This window comes from Dipodomys merriami, unplaced genomic scaffold, assembly GCF_024711535.1.
Source record: "Dipodomys merriami isolate MVZ:Mamm:240054 unplaced genomic scaffold, mDipMer1.0.p SCAF_35, whole genome shotgun sequence".
Taxonomy (NCBI): domain Eukaryota; kingdom Metazoa; phylum Chordata; class Mammalia; order Rodentia; family Heteromyidae; genus Dipodomys; species Dipodomys merriami.
Window position 1 is genome coordinate 10,532,501 of NW_027205048.1, and position 22,870 is coordinate 10,555,370.

At 48.3% G+C, this 22,870-nt stretch overlaps 1 protein-coding gene across 2 annotated transcripts in view; it reads right to left on the bottom strand.

Moving 5' to 3' along the window:
* Rgs10 (regulator of G protein signaling 10) overlaps positions 1–17,961 on the bottom strand; it is a 40,131-nt gene extending 22,170 nt beyond the window's left edge. Inside the window, exons 1-3 of one of the 2 annotated variants that reach the window (XM_069988137.1) lie at positions 17,834–17,961; positions 1,876–1,994; positions 447–533 (exon numbers count right to left, since the gene is read on the bottom strand). In XM_069988137.1, coding sequence (XP_069844238.1) covers positions 447–533; positions 1,876–1,994; positions 17,834–17,882 — 255 coding nt within the window. In that variant the 5' untranslated portion in view covers positions 17,883–17,961. Of the gene's footprint in view, positions 1–446; positions 534–1,875; positions 1,995–10,608; positions 10,631–17,833 lie in introns of those variants that run through there. The other variant, XM_069988138.1, reaches the window with a different exon arrangement.
* Between the last annotated feature and the right edge of the window lie 4,909 nt (positions 17,962–22,870).

Here is a 22,870-nt window from a genome sequence, read left to right on the forward strand (position 1 = left end):
CCCACCCTGCGGCCACCTGCATCATCTGACTCGCCCCATCACAACCACCTTCGGTGGGGGACCACCTAGCAGACACCAAGAACCAAAAATCAACTGCAGTAAAGGACACCGGCCAAGCACAGCACTCTTTGCTAAGGTATGCTGAGTAACTGACGACCAGCCCATCGTCTGTGTTCTTCTGACACTATGCATCTATCTGACAAACTCATAGATGACATAAATTGTGATTTTCACTTTAAATATTGGCCTGTTTGAACTGCTCCATTTAAAAATAGATTAACTTATTCTTCTTCAAATTATTAATATTTGATCAACACAAGATACCTAAGGGGAACTTCAATCTTCCCTGGAATCTAATATGAATCAGGTTTCTTTAGGCATTTTCTCAGGAGAGGGGAAAAATAGGACCTGCAAAGTAACTACAAGGTAAAAAAAAAAAAAAATACCTGCTTCTTATCTTCCATTTTCTTAAACTCTTCACATGCTAGCCAAAACAGGACATTTTCTTCACTGAATTCCTTTTTCAAAAATTCCTATGGGTAAAAAGAAGAAAAAAGTCACAGAGTATTCCATTTGAACAGATAAATGATACATTTCCTTTTAAGCACTGATCTGGTCAAATGTAACACAGCCTGGCTCCTGGATCCTTTTAAAACCCCACCTTGAAAAGCAAAGTATGTTAATATCAGCTCAAATTTCAAATGCATCTCACTTTAATGGGTTTGACATGGTAAGAAAGAATTAAAATGGAACAGGAATCTACTGGCATTTCTAAGCTGACAATAAATTAGCAAAAAGTAAATTAAACTGGAAGATGTATTAGTTCCTTCCAGGCATTGTTTAAACAAAGTACATTCCTCCGAAACCAGGCCCATTTTTTTTTAAACAAAAGAAAACACATAAGGCATGTCTAAAACACTATGGTGGGGCTATCTCAAATTGGAGGTGTGCGTTCCTGTGGTGGTGGTCAGGAGGTTAGTGAACAGACCTCCTAGACACGATACTTAGAGTGGCCTGACATCCAGGGACCAGGCGGCCTTGCCCTCACCAGGAACCTGCTGACCCAACACTTAAAGACAGAGTTGCTGAGGCTTGGTCTTAGAATTCATACATGGGCCCCCCAAGTGGCCCACTGATGCTGACCCACCCATCAGCCCTCCTCTTGGAGCTTCTCCTCCTTCCACTGTGCTGGCTTTCCTCACTAGCAATAATGCATCCTACAGAGTATCCAAGACTCAAGAGAACAACCAGCGGGGCACTGGTGGCTCACGCCTGTAACCCTAGCTACTCCAGGGGCTGCGATCTGAGGATCACGACTCCAAGGCAGCCCAGGCAGCAAGGTTCATGAGACACGTATCTCCAATTAGACACCCAAAAGGTGGAAAAGTGCTTTGAGAGAGAGAGAGAGAGAGAGAACTCTCCATATCATAGAGACCTAGCCTACTCTTCTCAGGTGGCGTAATACTAGAAATCCTTCCTACAGACTCCTCAGACATGGCCCTTTTCTCCATCACTTACCTCCTCTTTCACTTAACTATATGAAAATTAGGGACCTCTGTGGTGTTTTAGGGCCAGCCACAAGAATCTTTCCAACTAAATCATGACACATAGAAGGTCTTGCCTCACTGTGAGGTAGAGTGTTGAAGACTGGCCTGATCTCTCTCTGTGTCTCTTTCTTTGTCTCTCTCTGTCTCTGTCTCTCTTTGTCTCTCTCTGTCTCTGTCTCTCTCTTTCTCTGTGTCTTTCTGTGTCTTTGTCTCTGTCTCTGTCTCTCTGTCTCTCTCTCTCTCTCTCACACACACACACATACTCTCTCTCTCTCTCTCTCTTCTTTATCCACAATATCCGTCTTGGTTAACAATGAAACAGGCAAACCCTGAATCTCTTCACGCCTTCTGGGTCTTCCAGTAGACTCTCCAGGGAGGTGGCCCACTTGGCCGTGCTCTTGAGGTTCTGGTGGCTGCTGCTTGAACTGCCATCGCTCTCATGGATGTCTGTAAAACAAGTCAGATGGTGTCACAGCGAAGCATCCTGTCTACCACCATGTACTGCAAGGACAGAGAACACAAGCCACGCTCGGCTCTCAGAGGCCTGGTGTGAAGGACTCCTCATAACATGGCAGAAGTGGCTATTTCCTCATTGTACTGCTAGGAAAACTGAGGCTCAGCGCCATGAAGGGACTAGCTGTCTCCTGGCACAGCCTTGCCTCCAATCGTGTCCGCTGGCCAACTCCCAGGCAGCCTTTGAACCCCCTTCCCACCTGCAACTAGTGCCCTGACCCTTCACACACCCATATAACCACATCGGACCACTTGCAGGACTGGTTCCCACTAATCTCAAAGCTCCACCTGGCACCAAAAAGTATAGCGCAAAGGGAGTCGGTGAAAATATAAAAAAAAAACAACAACATCAAAAGACTTGCCAAATTCTGAGGCACCAAGGTAAATATCTTCATGTCTTTTTTTTTCTGTTACCAGGATTTGAACTCAAGGCTTCCTGCTTGCTCAGCTTGCTTGCTTTGGTAGCATTCTACCATTCGAGCCATGCCTCCAGGCCAGCTTTTTGCTGGTTATCTTGGAGATGGAGTTTCTTGGATTTTTTTTCTGCTTGAGCTGACTTCAACCCATGATCTCCAGATCTCAGCCTTCTGAGAAGCTGGGATGACAGACATGAATCACCAGCACCTGCTTTCCCTCAACACTTTAATATCAAAATGAGTGTAAACAATCCATGATGAATATTTTATTCATTTTAAACAAGATCAGTCTTTCCTAATTTTCCTTTTGCCTCAGCCTCTGTTATAGCTCTGGATCCCACTGGTGACTTGTCTGGCCTTTGTTCAAACTTTTGCTCTCCCTCACGAAGGTTTTTGCACTAATTTTGATCATTTAAAATACTGCATTATTGGGTGTTGGTGTCTCATACCTGTAAGCCTAGTTACTCAGGAGGCTGAGAACTGAGGATCAAGGTTCAAAGTCACCCTAGGCAGGGAAGTCTGAGAGACTCTTTTTTTCTTTTTTTGTCAGTCATGGGGCTTGAACTCTGAGCCTGGGCGCTGTCTCTCAGCTCTTCAGCTCAAGGCAAGCCACAGCACCACTTCTGGTTTTCTGGTGGTTTATTGGAGATAAGAGTCTCATAGACTTTTCCTGCCCGGGCTGGCTTTGAACCGAGATCCTCAGATCTCAGCCTCCTGAGTAGCTAGGATTAAAGGCATGAGCCACCACCACTCGACAGAGAGACTCTTATTTCCAATTAACCAAGAAAAGCCGAAAGCGGAGCTGTGGCTCAAAGTGGTAGAGTACTGGCCTTGATTGAGCACAAAAGCTCAAGGACAATGTCTAGGCCCTAAGTCCATGTCCTAGGACTGGCATGTGTGCGAGCACGCATGCACGCACACGCGCACACACACATACACACACTCACAGACAACAAAAAACAAAACACTGCATTAAGCATCACTTGTCATGAGGCCCCCGTTTTCCAGCAACCCTGAACGTGTGCAGGGCGTGCAGGGGAATCAGATAGTCACACAGCAGAGTTTCCGCTGACTAACTCGAGACTTGTCAAACCTCTTGACCGAAGGGAGAGGGGATGGAGGGCATCCAACTAATGCACGGTGACCTCTTGGCCAAAAGAGGAAGAGACAGCACAAATATGCTCATTCTACAGACTTTAACCCGGTCCTGGAGTCAAGGAAAAACCACCAGGATGACACTTTCGATGGGCCCACGACCAAAGCCAGGTCCAAAGCCTAACTTGGCCAGTTCAAACTATACATGACCTTGGGCAAAATTCTTACATGCATTTAAAGGTAATCTCCTGATCACTAAGATTATCCTAAGGATTCAGAAAAGAAGCACCAACTGTGTGTTTCATGATAGCACGTAGAACAGACTGCCAAGTTCCTAACATAAAGATGTGATACATAGTGGAGGCAGATAACATTCCAGCTACCCTGATCTGATCATTATGCATTGTATACATGTACTGAAATACCCCCACAGTGCCCGATATATGTGCATAATTATTACATGGTAATCGGTGGAAATAAAGGAAGTATCCAGAACCTGGCAACGTAACTTGGGTCACAGTAGATTCTCAACCAGTGTTTGTTCCTTCTCCTTCTAGCAAGTGAATTACTTTAATAGCTAATACTTCTTTCCCCACTGACTTTTTTTTTTTGTTTCTTTCTTTTCTCTAATTGCTCTATTGTTTTAGAGGTGATATGCAGCAGGGTTACATTTACATACATCAGGTAATAAGTACACTTCCTTTTGTATAATGTCATCTTCCATTCCCCCCCTCCCATCTCCACCCCGGAGTTGCACAGTTCACTTTCATCCATGTCCAATGCAGAGAGCCATGTTTCTATAAAAACATTTTGAAGTGAGAAGATAAAACTTTGAACTAAGAAATCAACCTGACAAGTCACTTAAAAATATTAATGATGGCTGGGCGCCGGTGGCTCACGCCTGTAATCCTAGCTACTCAGGAGGTTGAGATCTGAGGATCACGGTTCAAAGCCAGCCTGGGCAGAAAAAGTCCGTGAATCTCTTATCTCCAATAAACCACTAGAAAACCGGAAGTGGCGCTCTAGCTCAAACGGTACAGCACTCGCCTTGAGCTGAAGAGTTGAGGGATAGTGCCCAAGCCCAGAGTTCAAGACCTATGACCAAAACAATAAATAAATAAAATAAAAATATTAATGAAAATCCATAAATTTTAATTACTAAAAGTTGCTAGGGGACAATAGAACTAAATATGTTTATGAAGGAATGTGTATCAGAATCCCCTGGAATTCACAGTACTACTACCATGCTATGTCCTACTTGGGAGCAAAACCATACACCTTATTTTATTGTTTTGGTGCCAGTTATAGGGCTTGAACCCAGGGTGTTGTTCCTGAGTTTTGTTTTTGTTTTTTTTGTTGTTGCATAAGGCTAGCACTCTACAACTTGAGCCACGGCTCCACTTTTGGCTTTTGGTGCTTAATTAGAGATAAGAGTCTCACAAACTTTCCTGCCTAGTCTGACTTTGAACTATGATCCTCAGATCTCAAGCCTCCTGAGTTGCTAGGATCACAAGGGAGAGCCATTGGTGCCTCAGAGACCAAAAGTCTTACTATGTAGCTCAGGCTGAGTCTTGGGATACCAGGTATGAATAACGGTATCTGGCTTCACACTATAACCTCTTAACCTGCTGAGATGCTATCTCTCAGCACCTAAAAAAAGAAGAAAACACAACCAGAAACACAGCAGGGACTATGCATGGAAACACACTGGTGATGGAATAAGAAAACTATTGGGATACCCATTCCCCATTCCTCTCATCAAGAGGCCATCTCATCCAACCACATCTTTAAATGGCCCGGATGGTTTTTTCTTTCTTTTCTTTTTTCACGTCAGTCCCAAGGCTTGAACTTGGGGTCTCAAGTTCTCTCACGACTTCTTTGTTCACACCTGGAACTCTACTGCTTGAGCCACATTTCTAGCCCAGCTTTGTGGCTCACTGGAGATTAAGAGTTTCACAAACTTTTCTGCCCAGACTGGGTTCAAACCACGATCCTCAGAGCTCAGCCTCCTGAGTAACTAGAATTACAAGCATGAGCTACTGGCCCCTCACTTTTTTTTTTTCCTGCTGGTCTTGGGGCTTGAACTCAGATCCTGGGCACTATCCCAGGCTAGTGTTCTACCACTTGAGCTACAACTCAGCCTTTTTGTGGTTAATTGGAAATAAGAATCCCACATATTTTCCTGCCCAGGCTGGCTTTGAACTATGAATAACAGAATACTAGGTGCGCCCCACCAGTGGCTGGCTGGCTCCCCACTTTGATGGTTTTCTAATGTAAGTCTCCAACTCACAGAGAGGAAATTCATTCCCTACTCTTTGTCCAAGTGGCATAGCAAGCTTCTGAATACTAAGCTTCTTCCCACAGATCAAAGATCATCATTCTAAGAAGTCTCTGCAGCAAGGTTCATTCTGCCAGGCTTTCAACTACCTTCCTTACTGCTGTGTTCCTTGTCCAGAGAACAGCATGCTAGTTTCTCCTTTTCCCTAGCAGATCCTCTCTCATATAAATAAACAGAGACAGGAGTGGGCCGTTCCAGGAACCATCTCCACAGTTGCAAGTTCTCTTACTGTTGAACAACTCTTTGCTATAAGTTTTCAACTGTGGTCTGAAAGCATGCCAAACCTCCTGGCACTTCTCAATAATAACCCAAACCATGTTAAGGTTCCACGGCTCTGCCATCTGGCAAATAAACACACACAGTGGGTTCCATTCCACCAAGAGACAACTGATCCAACCGCTAGCGCAGTGTTACCCACCAGCCCTTCATTTCATACACTAATTATTTTGCATACCCCATCTGATCCAGCCCCTTAATCTGTGATGCAAAACAAAGGAAGAAAACGACTTTTGCAAGCCATCACTGCATGGAGACGAGTATTCAAGACCAACTGTCCCAGCAGGAACACCTCGACAGGACACAGGTTTCCAGGGGACACAGGAAATAGATGCACCCTTCATTTGGGTTTCCCATAGCTCTTGTCTCCCCTCTACCAGATGTAACACTGTCACTGTCATAGAAAGAGCAGGTCGTTTTCAAGGCTGGCTTAGAAGCTATTCTGAATAGCCACCGATAGTGGTTTTCTGCTCTTGATACCCTTGATAAAGAGAAATTCCTTCTCTCTTTTGCCCACTTTCTTCCTCCATAGATTGCCTTTGACCCACTCCCTATCTATCATGCACTTTTATCTTCCTCAGAAATATTGGTTTGGGGGGCTGGGAAGGTGGCTCAGTGGTAAAGCGCTTGCCTTGCATGCCTGAGGGCCTGGGTTCGATTCCTCAGCACCACATAAGCAAAAAGAAAAAAGCCAGAAGTGGCGCTGTGGCTCAAGTGGTAGAGTGCTAGCCTTGAGCTGAAGAGCTGAGGGACAGCGCCCAGGCCCAGAGTTCAGGCCCCATGACCGGACCCAAAAAAAAAGAAAAAAGAAAAAAGAAATATTGGTTTGGAATTTTCTAAGACTTCTGCATTGACTTCTAATTAAGGTTTCTGGCTATGTCCTTCCTTTTTTTTCCCTTGGTCGTAGGACTTGAACTCTGGGCCTGGGCGCTGTCCCTCAGCTTTTCAGCTCAAGGCGAGCACTCTACCACTTGAGCCACAGTGCCACTTCCGGTTTTCTGGTGGTTTATTGGAGATAAGAGTTTCACGACTTTCCTGCCCGGGCTGGCTTTGAACCGAGATCCTCAGATCTCAGCCTCCTGAGTAGCTAGGATTACAGGCGTGAGCCACTGGCACCTGGCTTCCTTTTTTTCTTTCATCCTTCTTGGTTCATAGCAGCATAAGACAGATCTTGACGTCAAAGCATTTGCAAGCATCATGTACTTAATTTCATGTAGTATCATTATTTCATTTCATGATGGTATCTACTACTATAATGAAATACCTGCAGGCTAATTTTTTTTTTTAAAGTTTATTTTAGCTCATGATTCTAGAGTTTAAGGTCAAGAAGCCACATCTTACAGATTTGATCTCTCTCTTTCTTTCTTTCTTTTTTTCTTTCTTTCTTTCTTTCTATCTCTCTTCCTTTCTTTCCTTCTTTCTTTCTCTTTCTCTCTCTCTCTCACTCTCTTTCTTTCTTTCTTTGGGTTGGTCATGGGGTTTGAACTTGGGGCCTGGGCATTGTCCCTGAGCTTTTTCACTCAAAGCTAGTGCTCTACCACATTGAGCCACAGCTCTACTTCCAGTTTTCTGGTGGTTAATTAGAGATAAGAGTCCCACAGATGATCCTCAGATCTTTCTCCTGAGTAGGGAAGATTACAGGCGTGAGCCACCAGCACCCACTTACCGAACTCTTTCTGTCAGACTTCTGGGGTGGTGGAGGATATCATACCATGAGAGGCAAGGAACATTTGCATGTCTTAATCTCTCTCCCTTCTTAAAAGCCATCATCATGAAGGCTCCATCCTGACAACCATATCTGCTCCTATTCACCTCCCAAATTCTCCCTAACCATCATAATCCCTAAGCATGTACCTTCTAAATACCCTGAAACAGGGATTAAATTTCAACACACCTAATCTGGTGTATCCATTCAAAGTACCCCAAATCACAGAAGCATCTGTCTTTTCTAAGTGATTTTCCCTGACCTTTTGAGACTGAGCAGCGTCTATTCCATTTCACTCTGCCCTGGAGCTTACCCTGAACTCAGGACATCTCTGTGACTCAGGGTTCCTTGTCCAGGAAACAGTCTCTAATCCTGGCACCTGCCAAGCCACCTCATACATTTTTGATGCTTCACCTATGATGTACACAAGAAATAGTAACCTTCTTACCATCCAGCTGTTTTACTTGTAAATCTAAAGCAGCACCGAGATGTCACAGCTGTCCATGTGCTTGTGAGGAGCTGTTTGTGATAATACCTGCTTGTTTCAATTTCGTCCAGTTGTTTTTATTTGCTCAGCTCTAAACTGTCTTTACAAGGAACCACACAGCTCCTAGGCTGTGTGTGTGTGTGTGTGTGTGTGTGTGTGTGTGTGTGTGTGTGTGTGTGTGTGTGTGTGTGTGTGTGTGTGTATGTGTGTGTAAGTACTGGGGCTTAAATGCAGAGCCCCCGTGTTCCTGTTTGGCTTTTTTGCTCAAGGCTGGCAAACTCTACCACTTGAACCACACCTCCACTTTCAGCTTTTTGCTGGTTGGCTGGAGATAACTGCAGGAGGGATTTGTTTGCCTAGACAGGCTTTGAACCACAGTCCTCAGATTACAGTCTCCTAAGTAGCTAGGATTCAGGACCAAGCCCTGAGGCTTCTAGTGCTCTTTAAAAATAACTTTAGATCATGACATTTTTGTTTGTACATTACTAATTTTTCAGTTAATTTGTCTTTGGATTCGTGAGATAATAGCATTTAACATTTGTAAATTTGTTTACAATGTGAGAGATCTGCTCTGAGCGTTCCATGTGAGCTAAAGCGTTCAACCCTCACTCTCAATGTGGTTAATAGCATCCTTAGCATTTTACAGATGAGGAAACAGGCACAGGGACTTCCAAAGGTCATTCAGCTAGGAAATTCGGAGTCATGGTCCAAAGCCAAGCAGTCTTGACTAAGGCTCTACTGCTGCAAATGTATATTTGGGGGTTGGTCATGGGGGTTGAATTTAGGGCCTAGGTACTGTCCCTGAGCTCTTTAGCTCAAGGCTAGCACTCTACCACTTGAGCCACGGCTTCACTTCCAATTTTCTGGTGGTTATTTGGAGACAAAAGTTCACAAACTTTCCTGCCTGGACTGGCTTTGAACCTTGATCCTCAGATCTCAGCCTCCTGAGTTGCTAGAATTACAGGCGTGAGACACCTGCACCCCGCAGCTTATATTTTTCATTTCTGCTAATGGTCACCCTGAGGCTGGCCAAGGAAAACCCTGGGTAATGCGGACCCATTCCATGCAGGAAAAAGCCACAAGAGACTGGGGCAAGACATCTAGTACACAAACACAGTGTACATACATTCCCATCTATATCTGTGTCATGAGGTTTCTGATTTCAGTGAAAGCTGTGTCTTGGGAGATGGGTGCGGCGCGACCATGCAGATGGCGGCAGCCTACTTCATAATGCATTATTTATGGATGCTATGATGTCATAGCTAATGGACACTTTCTCTCCATATATTAATTCCCTAGAAATCCTCACTCAAAAAGCACCTACAACACTCCTCAGAACGGAACGCTGGCAGCTCAAATTTCTGCCATTAATCTGCAGAAAGGTCTACTTAGTGACCTAGCAATGGACAATTTCCCCAGGTCAAATAACATTTTAGTAAGAGCGTACTATCTTCCTACCTCAACTGCAAAGGGAACTTTCAACCTCAAAAGATCAGTCTTTAAGTGCTCTCAAATGCCAGAATTTTACAGAAACCAAAGTAAATCATCAAGGCCAGGAAAAGGCAGCGAAATTAATTCTCAATTCCGAAGTGGTTTGATGTAATGTATGCACGCGTGCACATGCGCACACACTCCATTCTCCTTTCAAAATACCCTCTGCTTCTCTGAAGTTTCAAGGTACATACCCCACATAACTTATTTAAAAGCCTACCATCATCCATACCACATAAAGAGGACTACATTAAAAAAAATTCAGCCCAATTTAAAATAAGAGTCCATTTGCTCTAAATGGTGATCTGCAAATGGCAGGGAAGAAACAGAATCATGGAAACTCTATGTCTAAATATTACTTAAGTTCATTACTCTAGCTTATAGCTAGCTCTAAGAACTACCTAATAGGCATTCAAACCCTGGCTGAGGAGACGTGAGCTACAGATAGTAGAGAATAATAATAAAAGTGACAGTATTTTCAAATAATCACAATGGCAAGCATGCGTGATAAAGAGCAGAAAGACATACAGCAGAAAGTCAGCTCAGCTCAGAAAGGCATGATGGCATTTTCCCAGGAGAGCTCTGGCCTTGAAGAGCATCAAACGGCGCTTTAGAGCACCTGGGCATTTGTGCCTGCCTGGCACCCTCCTCTCTCCTCCCCTCTGCCCGCCCTGGACCAGAGTCACCACCATGAGCAAGCCAAGACCACTAAGGGAGTTGCGCGGGAGGGCATTCCTTACGCTCCATGCTCTGGGGTCCGCCTGAGATGTTCCACACAGCTCTCTCAGAGCTGCTTCATGAGAGAAAGGCAGGGACAAGCAAGCTTCCCGGTACCCTCAGGTCCAGACAAAGAGCCAGCCTCAACATCCTCTTTTGAGTGGACTAAACAACAGATGGCCACTAGTTTCCAATGTCTACTAGAGGGAAGGAAATAAGAAGTCCGGACCTGTTTATTTGTAGCTTCCCCACTTTTTAGATAGAGGCTCAGAGTAAAGCAAATGTCCCAGAGGCCTCATTCTGAGCTGAAAATGAAGACTGTCGTTGACTTTTCTTTTCTTTTTTTTTTTTTTTTTTGGTTGGTCGTGGGGCTTGAACCCTGGACCTGGGCCCTGTCCCTCAGCTCTTCAGCTCAAGGTGAGTACTCTACCACTTGAGCCACAGTGCTACTTCCGGTTTTCTGGTGGTTTATTAGAGATAAGAGTCTCATGGACTTTCCTGCCTGGGCTGGCTTTGAACCATGATCCTCAGATCTCAGCCTCCTGAGTAGATAGGATTATAGGTGTGAGCCACTGGCGACTGGCTGTCTTTGATTTCTTACTTCCCAGAAGCCGCGTGATTCCTCTGTGGCCTCACTTCTGTTTTCTTCTTTGTTCCCTGCTCCAGCCTCAAGTTCCAACAAGGGAGTTCAGAGCTGAGGGTGTGGCTGTGTGTGGGAGAGTGCACCTAGCCTGCATTAAGCCCTAGGTGAATTCCCAGCTCTGAAAAAATAATTAATGAATTCATCTAATCTTTTTTTAAAGCTAAGTGGCTTTTTCCCTTCAGGACCGCATGTTTCGTAAGCACGGGGATATGTCTTCCTCAAGGCCGGCCTCTTGTCTGGCTCTCCTGTATCCAGGTTGCAATGATCAATGATTCCTGGGGAATGAGCTGAGCTGGGCACTGACCGAGGGATCAGAGGGCACAGAAAGGAAGATGCCAGTAAATAGACATAGCTATCATTCACGAAGCACTTACTGTAACTATCCAAACTTTCCCACTGGTGGCCCCATCTTCAAATTAAGGAAAGTGGGGTGCAGAGAGGTAAAGAAACTTGTTACAGAAAAGCAAGGAACCAGTGGGGCATTGCTGGCTCACGCCTGTAATCCTAGCTGCTCAGGAGGCTGAGATCTGAGGATCGCTATTCAAAGCCAGCCCAGACAGGAAAGTCCATGAGACTCTTATCTCCAGTTAACCACCAGAAAATTGGAAGTGGTGCTGTGGCTCAAGTGGGTAGAGCACAAGTCTAGAGCTGAAGAGCTCAGGGACAGGGCCCAGGCCCAGAGTTCAAGCCCCATGACTGACACCCCACCGCACCCCCAAAAAAGCAAGGAGCCAGGCACTGGTGGCTCATGTCTACAAATCCTAGCCTTCCTTAGGAGACCAAGGATTGTAGTTCAAAGCAAGCCTGGGCAGAAAAGTCAATGAGATTCTTCTCTCCAACCAGCAAAAAGCCAGAAAGAGAAGAGTGATCCTAGTGGTAGAACACTAGCCTTGAACAAAAAAGCCAAGAGAGAGAATGAGACCCTAAATTCAGGCCCCAGTACTGGCACCAAAAGGAGAAAAGAGAAAGGAGAAGGAAGAAAGAAGAAGAAAGAGAAGGAAAAGAAGGAGGAAGAAGGGGAGGTGGAGGAGGAGGAGGAGGAGGTGGAGGAGGAGGAGGAGGAAGAGGAGGAGGAGGAGGAGGAGGAAGAGGCAGAGAAGAGGGAGAGGGAGGAGGAAAGTCAGGAGGAGGAGGAGGAAGAGAGGGAGGAGGAGAAGGAAAAGGGAAAGGAGAAGAAGAGGAGGAGGAAGAAGAAGAAGAGGAGATGGATGAGAAGGAGGAGGAGGAGGAAGAGGAAGAGGAAAAAGCAGAAGCTCCCCACCCATCCTCATCCCTAACCCATACACACCAGGCAGGCTGGCTGCAAAGCCTGGGAAGAAAAGTAATGTAAAAGATTCCATACATAAGCCGGGCATCGGTGACTCACACCTGTAATCCTAGCTACTCCAGAAGCTGAGATCTGAGGATCTCAGTTCAAAGCCAGCCCTGGCAGGAAAGTCCGTGAGACTCTTATCTCCTATAAACCACTCAGAAAACTGGATGTGGCACTGTGGCTCAAGTGGTAGAGCACTCAACTTTAGCAGAAGAGCTGAGGGATAATGCCCAGGCCCAGAATTCAAGCCCCACGACCAGCCAAAAAAAGAAAAGATTCCATACATGAAAGCAGCACTTTCAGTCATGGGATGCACTATGAGTTAAGATGAGACCAGGAGTTGCCTGGTTACCTTCATACCCATTCTCCAAGTGTGTATGTGTATCCAATTGTGTGTGTGTGTGTGTGTGTGTGTGTGTGTGTGTGTGTGTGTGTGTATGTGTGTGTGTATGCACGCACGCACGCGCTTAGGGGAAGCTCCAGGGCTTGAACTCAAGACCTCGTGCTTGTTAGTGTATTCTATTACTTGGAGCTATGTCTCCAGTCCTTATGGTTTTGGCCATATTAGAGAAAAATGTCTTGATGCCCAGGCTGGCCTGCGTCACAATCCTGTGTACACTCTCCACTCAGCTGGGACAACAGGCTCAAACCAGCACACTCGGTTTTATTAGTGGAGATGGAGGTCTTGCAAAATTTTTGCCTGGGCTGACCTTGAATTACAATCTTCCTATTGCCCCCTTCCCCAACAGCTAGGATTACAGGCATGAGCCACTATGCCACGCTTCTAAGTATTTGTAAGCAGGTGACTACATGAATGCATATTCAGGTAGCGCTGGGCTAAGTTCCAGGGCATGATCTCTGTCCCAAGACCTTTCCTGAGGTGATGGCTGGTTTAGGACAAATCCCTGTCTCCTCGTGAGCTCTGTGACTCTGCAACAGCTCCTGCCTGGCTGCCTTCAGCTCAGCAGGCTGCACCATCAGGGGCAGCGAGGCCTGGAGCAGGATGACCAGAGCTGTGCGATGTCAGAGAATATGTTGGAGGAACAAAAGGCACAGAGGTGGCGGTGTCCAGTCCCTCAGGGTGGGGAACAGGGGAACTAGAACTGGGAGGAATAGCAGACTGGGTTAGAGCACATGGCAGAGCCCGGAAGTCTGCTGGGGACTGTTTCGCTGCAGTGGACTCCTCCTGACAGCTCTTATCAGGGGCTGCTGCTGCCTGCCTGGGCCCCCTCAGCTCCCACGGCCACCCCCAGGCTGCTGCAGTGGACAGCTATCTGGGGAAGCAGAAAGAACCGAAGAAAGTATATTTAGTACCATTGAAACAGCAGGTTCCAGCCTCGGAGGGCTGAGAGGATTACTCAGCCTGGAGAGGGGAGCGGCTCCTTCACTCAGGAAACGCTACGAAATGGCCAAGCCAGGTCCCAGCCCAGGTTTCCAGGTCTGACACCAGCGAGGAAGGGAGGGAGAAGACTAAATACTGGCTGGGCACACAGGGGCTCACGCCTATAATCCTAGTTACTAGAGGCTGAGATCTGAGGATTGTGATTCAAGGCCAGCCTCAGCAGCGAAGTCTGTCAGACTCTACACACCAATGAACCAGCTAGGAATGGAGGTGTGGTCAAGAGGTGTGGTCAAGTGCTAGAGTGCTAGCCTTGAGCACAAAAAACTAAGGAAAAGCACCCAGGCCTGAGTTCAAACCCCAGTACTAGTGCACATGTACGTGCACACACATACACACACACATTAATTAACACACATTAACTGCAGACCAGTGGCAGCCAAGAAAGCATTAGGAGCACCCCCGACCACCTGTCTGCAGGCTTCGCTCAGGGGTCAGAGCTGGGTCCACAGACTCAGAACGCTGCTGGGCTGACTTCAGCTGCTCAGAACATCTTCCCCATCCTGGCCTCTCTGTCCCTGCAGGCCAGGCTGGCCTCATTCTCCCTGAACCAGCCCATGAGGTTCTGCAGGGAAAGCGTCCCCAGCTGCCAAAATGCTCTGCTGCTGGGTTGTTAAAACAAAGATGGTAAATTGCTATGTAGACTGTCATCTTTAAATAAAAACTGAAGCCCAGCACTAAATCTGAAACAGTTCCCAAGAGTTGAATGGGATAATGTAGAACAGGCCCGGTGGCTGCCTGGCAGGGTGGGAAATCCCCTGCCAAGTCACCCCTTGACCTGGTTGGGGGAAGCGAAAAGGGAGAGGGAGGCAAAGGTGTGGCCCCAACTTTGCTTGTCAGTTGGGCACATTCCAATAATGCAAGTTGTTGTGAGGGACAAGCTGGGTGCCCCAGGACTGGCACAAACGCAATCGGCTGCGGTACCAGTTAAAAATACAGCCAACTCTTGTCTCCCCAAGACTGAAACGGCAAACCTGGGCCAAGATATGCATGTGTGTGTGTGTGTGTGTGTGTGTGTGTGTGTGTGTGTGTGTGTGTGTGTATACACACATGTGCGTGCTCAAGCACGCATGTAGTACTGGGCTTGCACTGAGGGCATGGGCACTGTCCCATAGCTTTGTCGCTCAAGGCTGGCACTCTTATCACTAGAGTCACAGCTCCACTTCAGGCCCGTTTTTTGTTTTGTTTTGTTTTCTTTGCTGGTTAGCTGGAGATAGAGTCTCAGGCTCTTCTGTGCAGGCTAGCTTGGAACTGTGATCCTCAGATCTCAGCCTCCTGACTGGCTAGGATTACAAGCGTGAGCCACCAGTGCCTGGCCGAAAGCTGACTGTTATCAAGCTCCATCTATCCACACCTGGTTGGTTGAAGACACACTGTGAAACCCTGAAAGGTGACTATAATTCCTCTTTGAATCTTGGAAGTGGGGGTGAAGAACTCAGAGCCTTAGTTTAAAGGTATCACTTCAATTAGATTTTGCAAGAAGTCTAACAAGAGGCTCTCTAAGGAGATAGGACTGTAGCCAGGCCCAAATCAGCACTCATGCAGGGGTGGATCCAGCTTTTGTGGGGCCTGAGCTTGCTTACACAATTTCAAGAGTCTCTTTAAGAAAAAATAATTCAGCTGGGGGTGGCTTTGTGGGAGAGAGCGCTTGCTTAGCATATGCAAGACCCTGACTCCAATCCCTAGATCTGAAGGAAGAGAAATCAAGATTCCCACCCAAAAGTCAGTAGAGTTTTACACTTGGCTGGCTTCCCAATACTTCTCCCTTTCTTACTTGGCTCCTTTTCCTACTGCTGGCTGTGGTGACCACCTGGCAAGGGCTGATGTCTCCTTGCCTGTGGAGAGCATACATTTACCTAAAAATTCCAAGGAAATCCAGCTCCTGGAGTGCAGGCTGCTGACCGCTCCACCAGCGACACCATCCTATCTCAGCAGACTTTGTTGCCCTGAATCTGATACAGCACACTGCTGTTCCAGAAACTGCCCTGACCCTTGTTTTGGGGAAAGGATACAGCCTGGCCAAAAAAAAAAAAGCAAAAGCACCTTAAATCCATGCATCTCCCATGATTCATTGGTTCTATTTGTGATTCTTCATCCCAAATATGATCCAAAGCAATGAGCAACCTGCATGGAGATGTTCATGGCAGCTCTATTTATAATAGGATAAGAGAGAAAAAACAGAGCTAGTAAACTTATGCACTTATTGTGTGCCAGGCACTGCTCCGGGCTTGTAGGTGTTAGTGAAGTTAAGCCTATGGCCCTGTGAAACCCACTTTACTGGTAAGGAAACTGACCCACAGGTGCCAAGCCTAGATTTCTAGCATCTGCTGATTTCCATGATGCTAATATCCCATGATGGCTAAGCTTAGCAACTAGTTCCCAAATTTCTTGAATATTTAACAACTAGCTTTTTTTTTTTTTAATGCTGCACTGGGCCTTGTGCTCTTTCTTAGCTTATCGGCTCAAGGATGGAGTTCTGCCACGTGAATCACTGGCTTTTTTGGTGGTTACCTGGGGATGAGAGTCTCACAAACTTTCCTGCCTCTGCTGGCTTTGAAGCTAGATCCTCAGATGTCCACCTCCTGAGTAGCTAGGATTCTGGACACGAGCCACCAGCACCTGGCTCCACAGTTGGCTTTTGCAAGCCAGTTTGGGCCAAGTCCATGCAACATACTTGAAACTGCAGCCCACAACAGTGCTGCAACTTGTTCAGTGTCAGAGCTTCAAATTCCAATCACACCACACCGAGGTCCACGCACACCCACCAAGGGAACCCTGATGCACGTGCAACACACTGACACTCAGCATGTAAGATCTTCACAGTAACCCTGTGAAGCCTGGGCTTATTACGGTGGTCCTGAGTATTACGTGGAATGGTTTGCCTAAAGTGGATGGGAGAGGGCAGGCTCCAATGCAGTGCTCAATGAGCGTGGCGCGCGCAGGCTGCCCAGCGGTGAAGGTGCCATCCAGACCCGGCCAGGCTGGTGGCAATCTCTCCAACCACACTGAATGTTAGGGGAAGCGGGAAGAACCGCCGACCCGCCGACTCCGGGCGCTTTGCCGAAGCGAATGTTGAAGGGGGGCGACGGGAAAGCTCTGAAGCGGGGTCAGGCCGCAGTGGAAAGTCGCGGCATCACCTGGCAGCTGTGACTCTGGGAGAGTTACCCAACACTCGGAGCTTCGGTTCCCCCTTTCTCCGGGGGAGGGAAGGGGTGTGAAGAGACAAAACTGGAGACAGCGGCCCACAAAAGGCGCTCGGCAGGTACGGGTGGGGGTTCCGGACGTCTCACCGGGCTGGGCTGGGCCGGGCCACGGTGACAGCCGCGGCGGCCGCGCCACGGCTCCGCCCGGGCAACCCACTCAGGAGCCTTCTCGGCCCCGGCGCTGGGCCACCTTCGCGGCCCCACGGTAGGGCCGCGCACCGCCGAGCCGCGGCCCTGGGGCGCCCGAGGTCCCGCCGCGCCTCCCCGGGACGGGCGCGCGGTGCGCGGGCGCCCGTCCCACCACGCCCGCCGCCCCGAGGGGGACCCCGCTTTCGGAATCCGGATCCCACTCCCCCTGCAGAGTTTTTTTGGGTTGGGCTCTCCTTTCCCTCCCAGACCATCATTAATACAGCGAAGCCCGGCTCCTGCCTCCGCTTTCAGCCAAACTTCCTCCCCGCGCGCCTCGGCAGCTCTGCGCTCTCCCGCGCGCCGCTGCGATCCCGGGGAGCGCGAACCGAGCCGCGGGCAGCGGCGGGCGGCCGGGACGCCCGTCGGGGAGGCACCTCCAAGCCACGCCCGAGCCCGGAGGGAGGGAAGGATGCCCAGCGGGCAGCGCCCGGCCCGGGCGGCTCCTCGCCGTCTCTCCCGGGGTCCCGATCCTCGGATCCCCGCAGGTCCCGGCGCCGCTTACCTGACGGCGGCCGCTTCCTGCTCAGCCGGCTCACGGCGCGGTTGAACATCGCCGCGGGCGCCCAGGCTCCCAAGGTGGAGCAGCCCCGCGGCGCGGCGGCCGAGCCCGAGCGAGGCGAAGAGGAGGAGGAGGACGGTGAGGGAGGAAGGAGGAGGGTGGAGAGGGCAGGGAGGGGGAGGAGCCCGCGCGGCTCCGCCCCGGCGCGCCCAGCCCCCGCCCGCCGCCTCCTCTCGGCGAGACGCCGCGTGGCGCGCTCCGTGCGCCCGGCCCTCCCGCGCCGCGTGGCCCGGGATGCAGCCTCGGGGCGCCAGGGCGGGGCGGGGCGACCCCAGGTGACCCCACACCCACACACCGGTGAGTGAGCCGGGGATGCCCAGCAGGCAGCCGAAGGCGCCGTCCGGGACTGAGGAGCCCTGCCCGGGCGGCTGGCGGAGGCGGGGGAGAGCCGGGCCCCTTGCGTCCCCGCGGGGCTCGCCTGCCACGCCGCCCCGCGCGCCGGGTTTTCCACTCCCTAATCCACCCCGGCTTCCGCCCGCTCCCGGCAGCCCGGCACGGCACAGGCCGGCGCCGTGTGCGCACTCTTGGCGTCCCGGGTCCCGGCGATCTGAGGTCCCCGCTCCTTCCCGCGCGCACCCCACAAGGCGCCGCCAGGGCCCCGGCCGCGGTGCCCGCGCGCGGAGTCGGGCCGCCGCGAGTGGGCGCCACAAGCCAGGCGCCTTCTGCCCTGGGCCCGAGACACTGCTGTAACTTTGGGGGACTTTCCGCTCCAAGACTGGAATCACGCAGGTCCCGCCAGGCTCCGGGCTCCCGTTGCACACCCCCCCCCCCAGTCACCTGCGCAGCGTCTCCCTCCACCGCTTCCAGTTTATAACTTCTACAAAACAGCCCAAGGGGGAATTGGGGTCATTAGCCCCATTTTCTTGAACATTTGGTTTGCAAGGAATTGTCTTTCTGGCGAGTTTTTTTTTTCTCCTTGTGTATCTGGCTTTGTCTCTAAATTGCTCTTTATTTTTAGCTGTACTAATTGCTATTTTTCTAAGCATTCCCCAGTCGTCGTCCCCCCCACCCCCCATTCTTCTGCAGTATTTTCACTAGTTGGCACTTTCTTTTTTATCTTCTATTCTGAGCTTCCTGTTCTGCTTGTTCGTCCTCCCTCTGCCCATCCCACAGTCCCAATTCCACCCCAGCTCTGGCCCTCTGGTTGCCTCTCATTTCTCTCCCTGCTCTTCTTAGAGTCATTTTCCGCAGAGTAGTTGCACATCTTGGCCCTCCGCCGCCAGCGGAGGATCCACCAGCCTGCAGACAAGGCGTGGAAGGGAACAGGTGACAGGTGAAGAGCCTTAGAACCTAGCTTCCAGGCTGGTCTTTAAAAATGTCCTTTTTTTGGAAATGGCACTCTGGCTCAAAGTAGTGGAGTACTAGCTTTGAGCACAAAAGCTCAAGGACAGCGTTCAGGCCCTGAGTTCAAGCTCCATGACCAACCCTCCTCCCCCCCCCCCAAAAAAAAGTCCTTTTATAGGCCAACTCCAGGGACAAGCTTCTGTTCTGTTGAAATGATACTTGCATATACTCAGGACTTTGTAAGAATGGGGTTTTAAATACTGGCAGGATCCTGGATCTCAATGAGATCACTGTGTTTCCGAAACAATAACAGAATTTGTGGGACACACCTCCTGAGAAAACTTCCCCAGAGACTAAATCACAAGTTATCCTAAGGCAGTAAATAAGGAGACAAACAGTGGCAGAAGTCAGGCCCTGCCAGCCAGACTTTCTGCTCTGCATCTTTCCTGAGCTTAGAACCTCAGCCCTTTCCTAAATAAGGGGAAAGACCTAACAGCTTCAAACCACTTTCACTGCCTTGTTATCATATCAAATAGTATTAAAGACCATGACTAAGGTTTAATGTATACAATTTCATTTTTTTTTTTGGCTTGGGGAACTCTGTTTTAAGTGTCCTACAACCCAAAAGCTAGTCTTCAACGTGTAGTGTGCCAAAGATCAAAACAAAAGTTACAAAGCATCTTTCCTTCCAAAGCTTGCCAAGCGCACACACACACACAGGTCCTACCTGTAGTTTACTCATGCCTTGGAGGCGCCCACCACCAAGTCCAGTCCAGCAACCCACCCAGCCCATCCCAATCTCCCCCCCCCCTCACTCACATCAAGCCTTTGGAGACAATGGCAAGCCTTATTCATAGTGAAAGAAGACACTTTTCTCTCTCTCTCACCTTTGGTTCCATGACCTTCAGATCAGGTGGGAAGAGAAAGCCTAGAGTCTTCCAGAAACAATATTCAGAAGGCTTTTGTTGTTATTGTTGTTGTTTTGGTCATGGGGCCTGAACTCTGGGCCTGGGCGCTGTCTCCTCAGCTCTTCAGCTCAAGACTAGTATTCTATCATTTGAGCCACAGCACCACTTCCAGCTTTTTCTGCTTATGTGGTGCTGAGGAATCCAACCCAGGGCCTCATGCATGCAAGGCAAGCACTCTACCACTGAGCCACCTTCCCACCCTCAGCAGGCTTTTGAGGTCAACATGTTTTACTCAGAAACTTAAAGTGGTAAGCTGTGAATCTATTTTAGAGTTTCTCTCTTATGAACAGGATGTATAGAAAGAAGACTATGCGAGGCCAGTTGGAGGAAAGAACAGTAACTAAACACATAAGTACTCTCTACTAGAGTTGGGGAGACCTGGGTACCAGGCTTGACCAGCTGTGTCTCCTCTGTCACAGCACGGCCTTCTGGGACACACAAGGAAGGGATGACACGTACATTCCAAGGGAGTGTTGAGCAGCAGAAATAAACAAAATAGCATCTGGCATTGTGCCCAGCACATGTAGGCACACAAAAATTACTGGCATCTGAATTACTCTTCCTCCTCCTCCAAGACCTGTTTTGATAAATAATAAACTTTAACCTATACACAGACAAAAATGGCTCTAAATAGCTCTTTTAAGGGTCTAAGACTTGTAATCCTGGCTACCTGGAAAGCAGAGCTCCAAGAGATCAGTGTGGTCAAAAAGTTAGTGAGTCTCCACCTTGATAGACAAGCCAAGTATAGTGGTACACATCTGGTGATCAGCTCCACATACGGGAAGCAGAGGTAGCTGACAGCCCCCGCTCTATGCAAAAAGAGACTCTATCTGAAAAATAACCTAAAGTAGAAAGGGCTACAGGTGTGGTACAAGTGGTGGAGTGCCCCAAGTTCAAGTCCCAAAATAAAGTGGGCTTTGTTTGCTTTTTGGTGCCAGTACTGTGGTTTGAGCTCAGGGCCTGGGCACCGTTCCTTAGCTCTTTCACTCAAGGATGGCACTGTACAAATTGAGCCACCCCTCCATTCAACTTTGTGGTGGTTAATTCAAGATAAGAATCTCATGGACAAAAAAAAAAGAATCTCATGGACTTTCCTGCCTGGGCCCTCAGATCTCAGCATTTTGAGTAGCTTGGATTACAGGGGTGAGACACAGGCAGCTTTATTTTATTTTTAAATAATAATAACTAGGAAGTTGGCAGGCTAGGAACAGTGTGAGGCTCACAAACGTGAGAGGAGAAAAGCAAATGTTACCAATCCCAATCCCTCCCTGGTAGGTCAGGAGAGGCAAATATAGTAAGATGCTTGATTTGGTAATAGATATAGAAGTCTGCAACATGTTTATTGGACCAGTAAATATTATTCTACAACTTGTCATTCATGTCAAAGAAAGAATAATGCAAAATTTTGTCTTAATACTTTTTTTGTTTAATAGTAGCTAAAAATGCTCACTATAACGTGTGTGTGTGTGTGTGTGTGTGTGTGTGTGTGTGTGTGATGTTACTGGGGCTTGAACTCAGGGTCTGGGTGCAGTCCCTTAGCTTTTTCTGTTTTTTTTTTTTTTTTGGGGGTCCGGTCGTGGGGTCTGAACTCTGGACCTGGGCACTGTCTGTCCCTCAGCTCCCTCAGCTCTTCAGCTCGAGGCTAGCACTCTACCACTTGAGCCACAGCGCCACTTCCGGCTTTTTTCTTTTTGCTTATGTGGTGCTGAGGAATCGAACCCAGGGCCTAAGGCATGCAAGGCAAGCGCTCTACCACTGAGCCACCTTCCCAGCCCCTCCCTTAGCTTTTTCATCCAAGGCTAACAATCTACACTTGAGCCACAGCTCCACTCCTAGCTTTTTGCTGGTTAACTTGAGCTAAGAGTCTCAGACTTTCTTGGCCAGGCTGACTTTAAACCTTGATCCTCAGATCCCAGCCTCTTAAGTAGCTAAGATTAATAGGCATGAGACATGGGTGCCTATAATATATTCTAACACTGGTGCTATAACATACACTTTTTTTTTTTGGTCGGTTGTGGGGCTTGAACTCTGGGCCTGGGCTCTTCAGCTCAAGGTCAGTGCTCTACCTCATGAGCCACAGTGCCACTTCCGGTTTTCTAGTGGTTTATTGGAGATCAGAGTCTCCCGGACTTTTCTGCCTGGGCTGGCTTTGAACCATGATCCTCAGATCTCAGCCTCCTAAGTAGCTAGGATTACAGGCGTGAGCCACTGGCGCCCAGGTTATAACACATTCTTATGATGGACTATTTAACAGTTGTAACAGACTATGTGTAGGCTATTTGATGATGTGTGAGCATGCGTATTAGGCTTTCATTGAAACAAATCAGGATATATACAGAACATTTTCAGTTATATATATTTATGTATACAAAGTTAGCAGCTAACTACACATGAATATTTCTAGCATGTACCTCTGGATGATAGGATATTGAGTGATTTGCTTTAGTATATTTCCTCCTTCATGCAAAATATCTGCAGTGTATGCACTTTGAAACTAGGGCAAGAGGGGGGATTCAATAAGAAGAAACTGGTTGAAATCATCACTGGATTTAGCACTACAAATATGTAAGCCCTCATTTTTACATTAGTTTTGCTTTCTTAAAATTGTTTCATGCCAGGCACTGGTAGCTCATGCCTTAATCCTAGCTACTCAGAAGGCTGAGATCTGAGGATTGTGGTTTGAAGGCAGCCTGGGCAGAAAAGTTCCTTGACACTCTTATCTCCAATT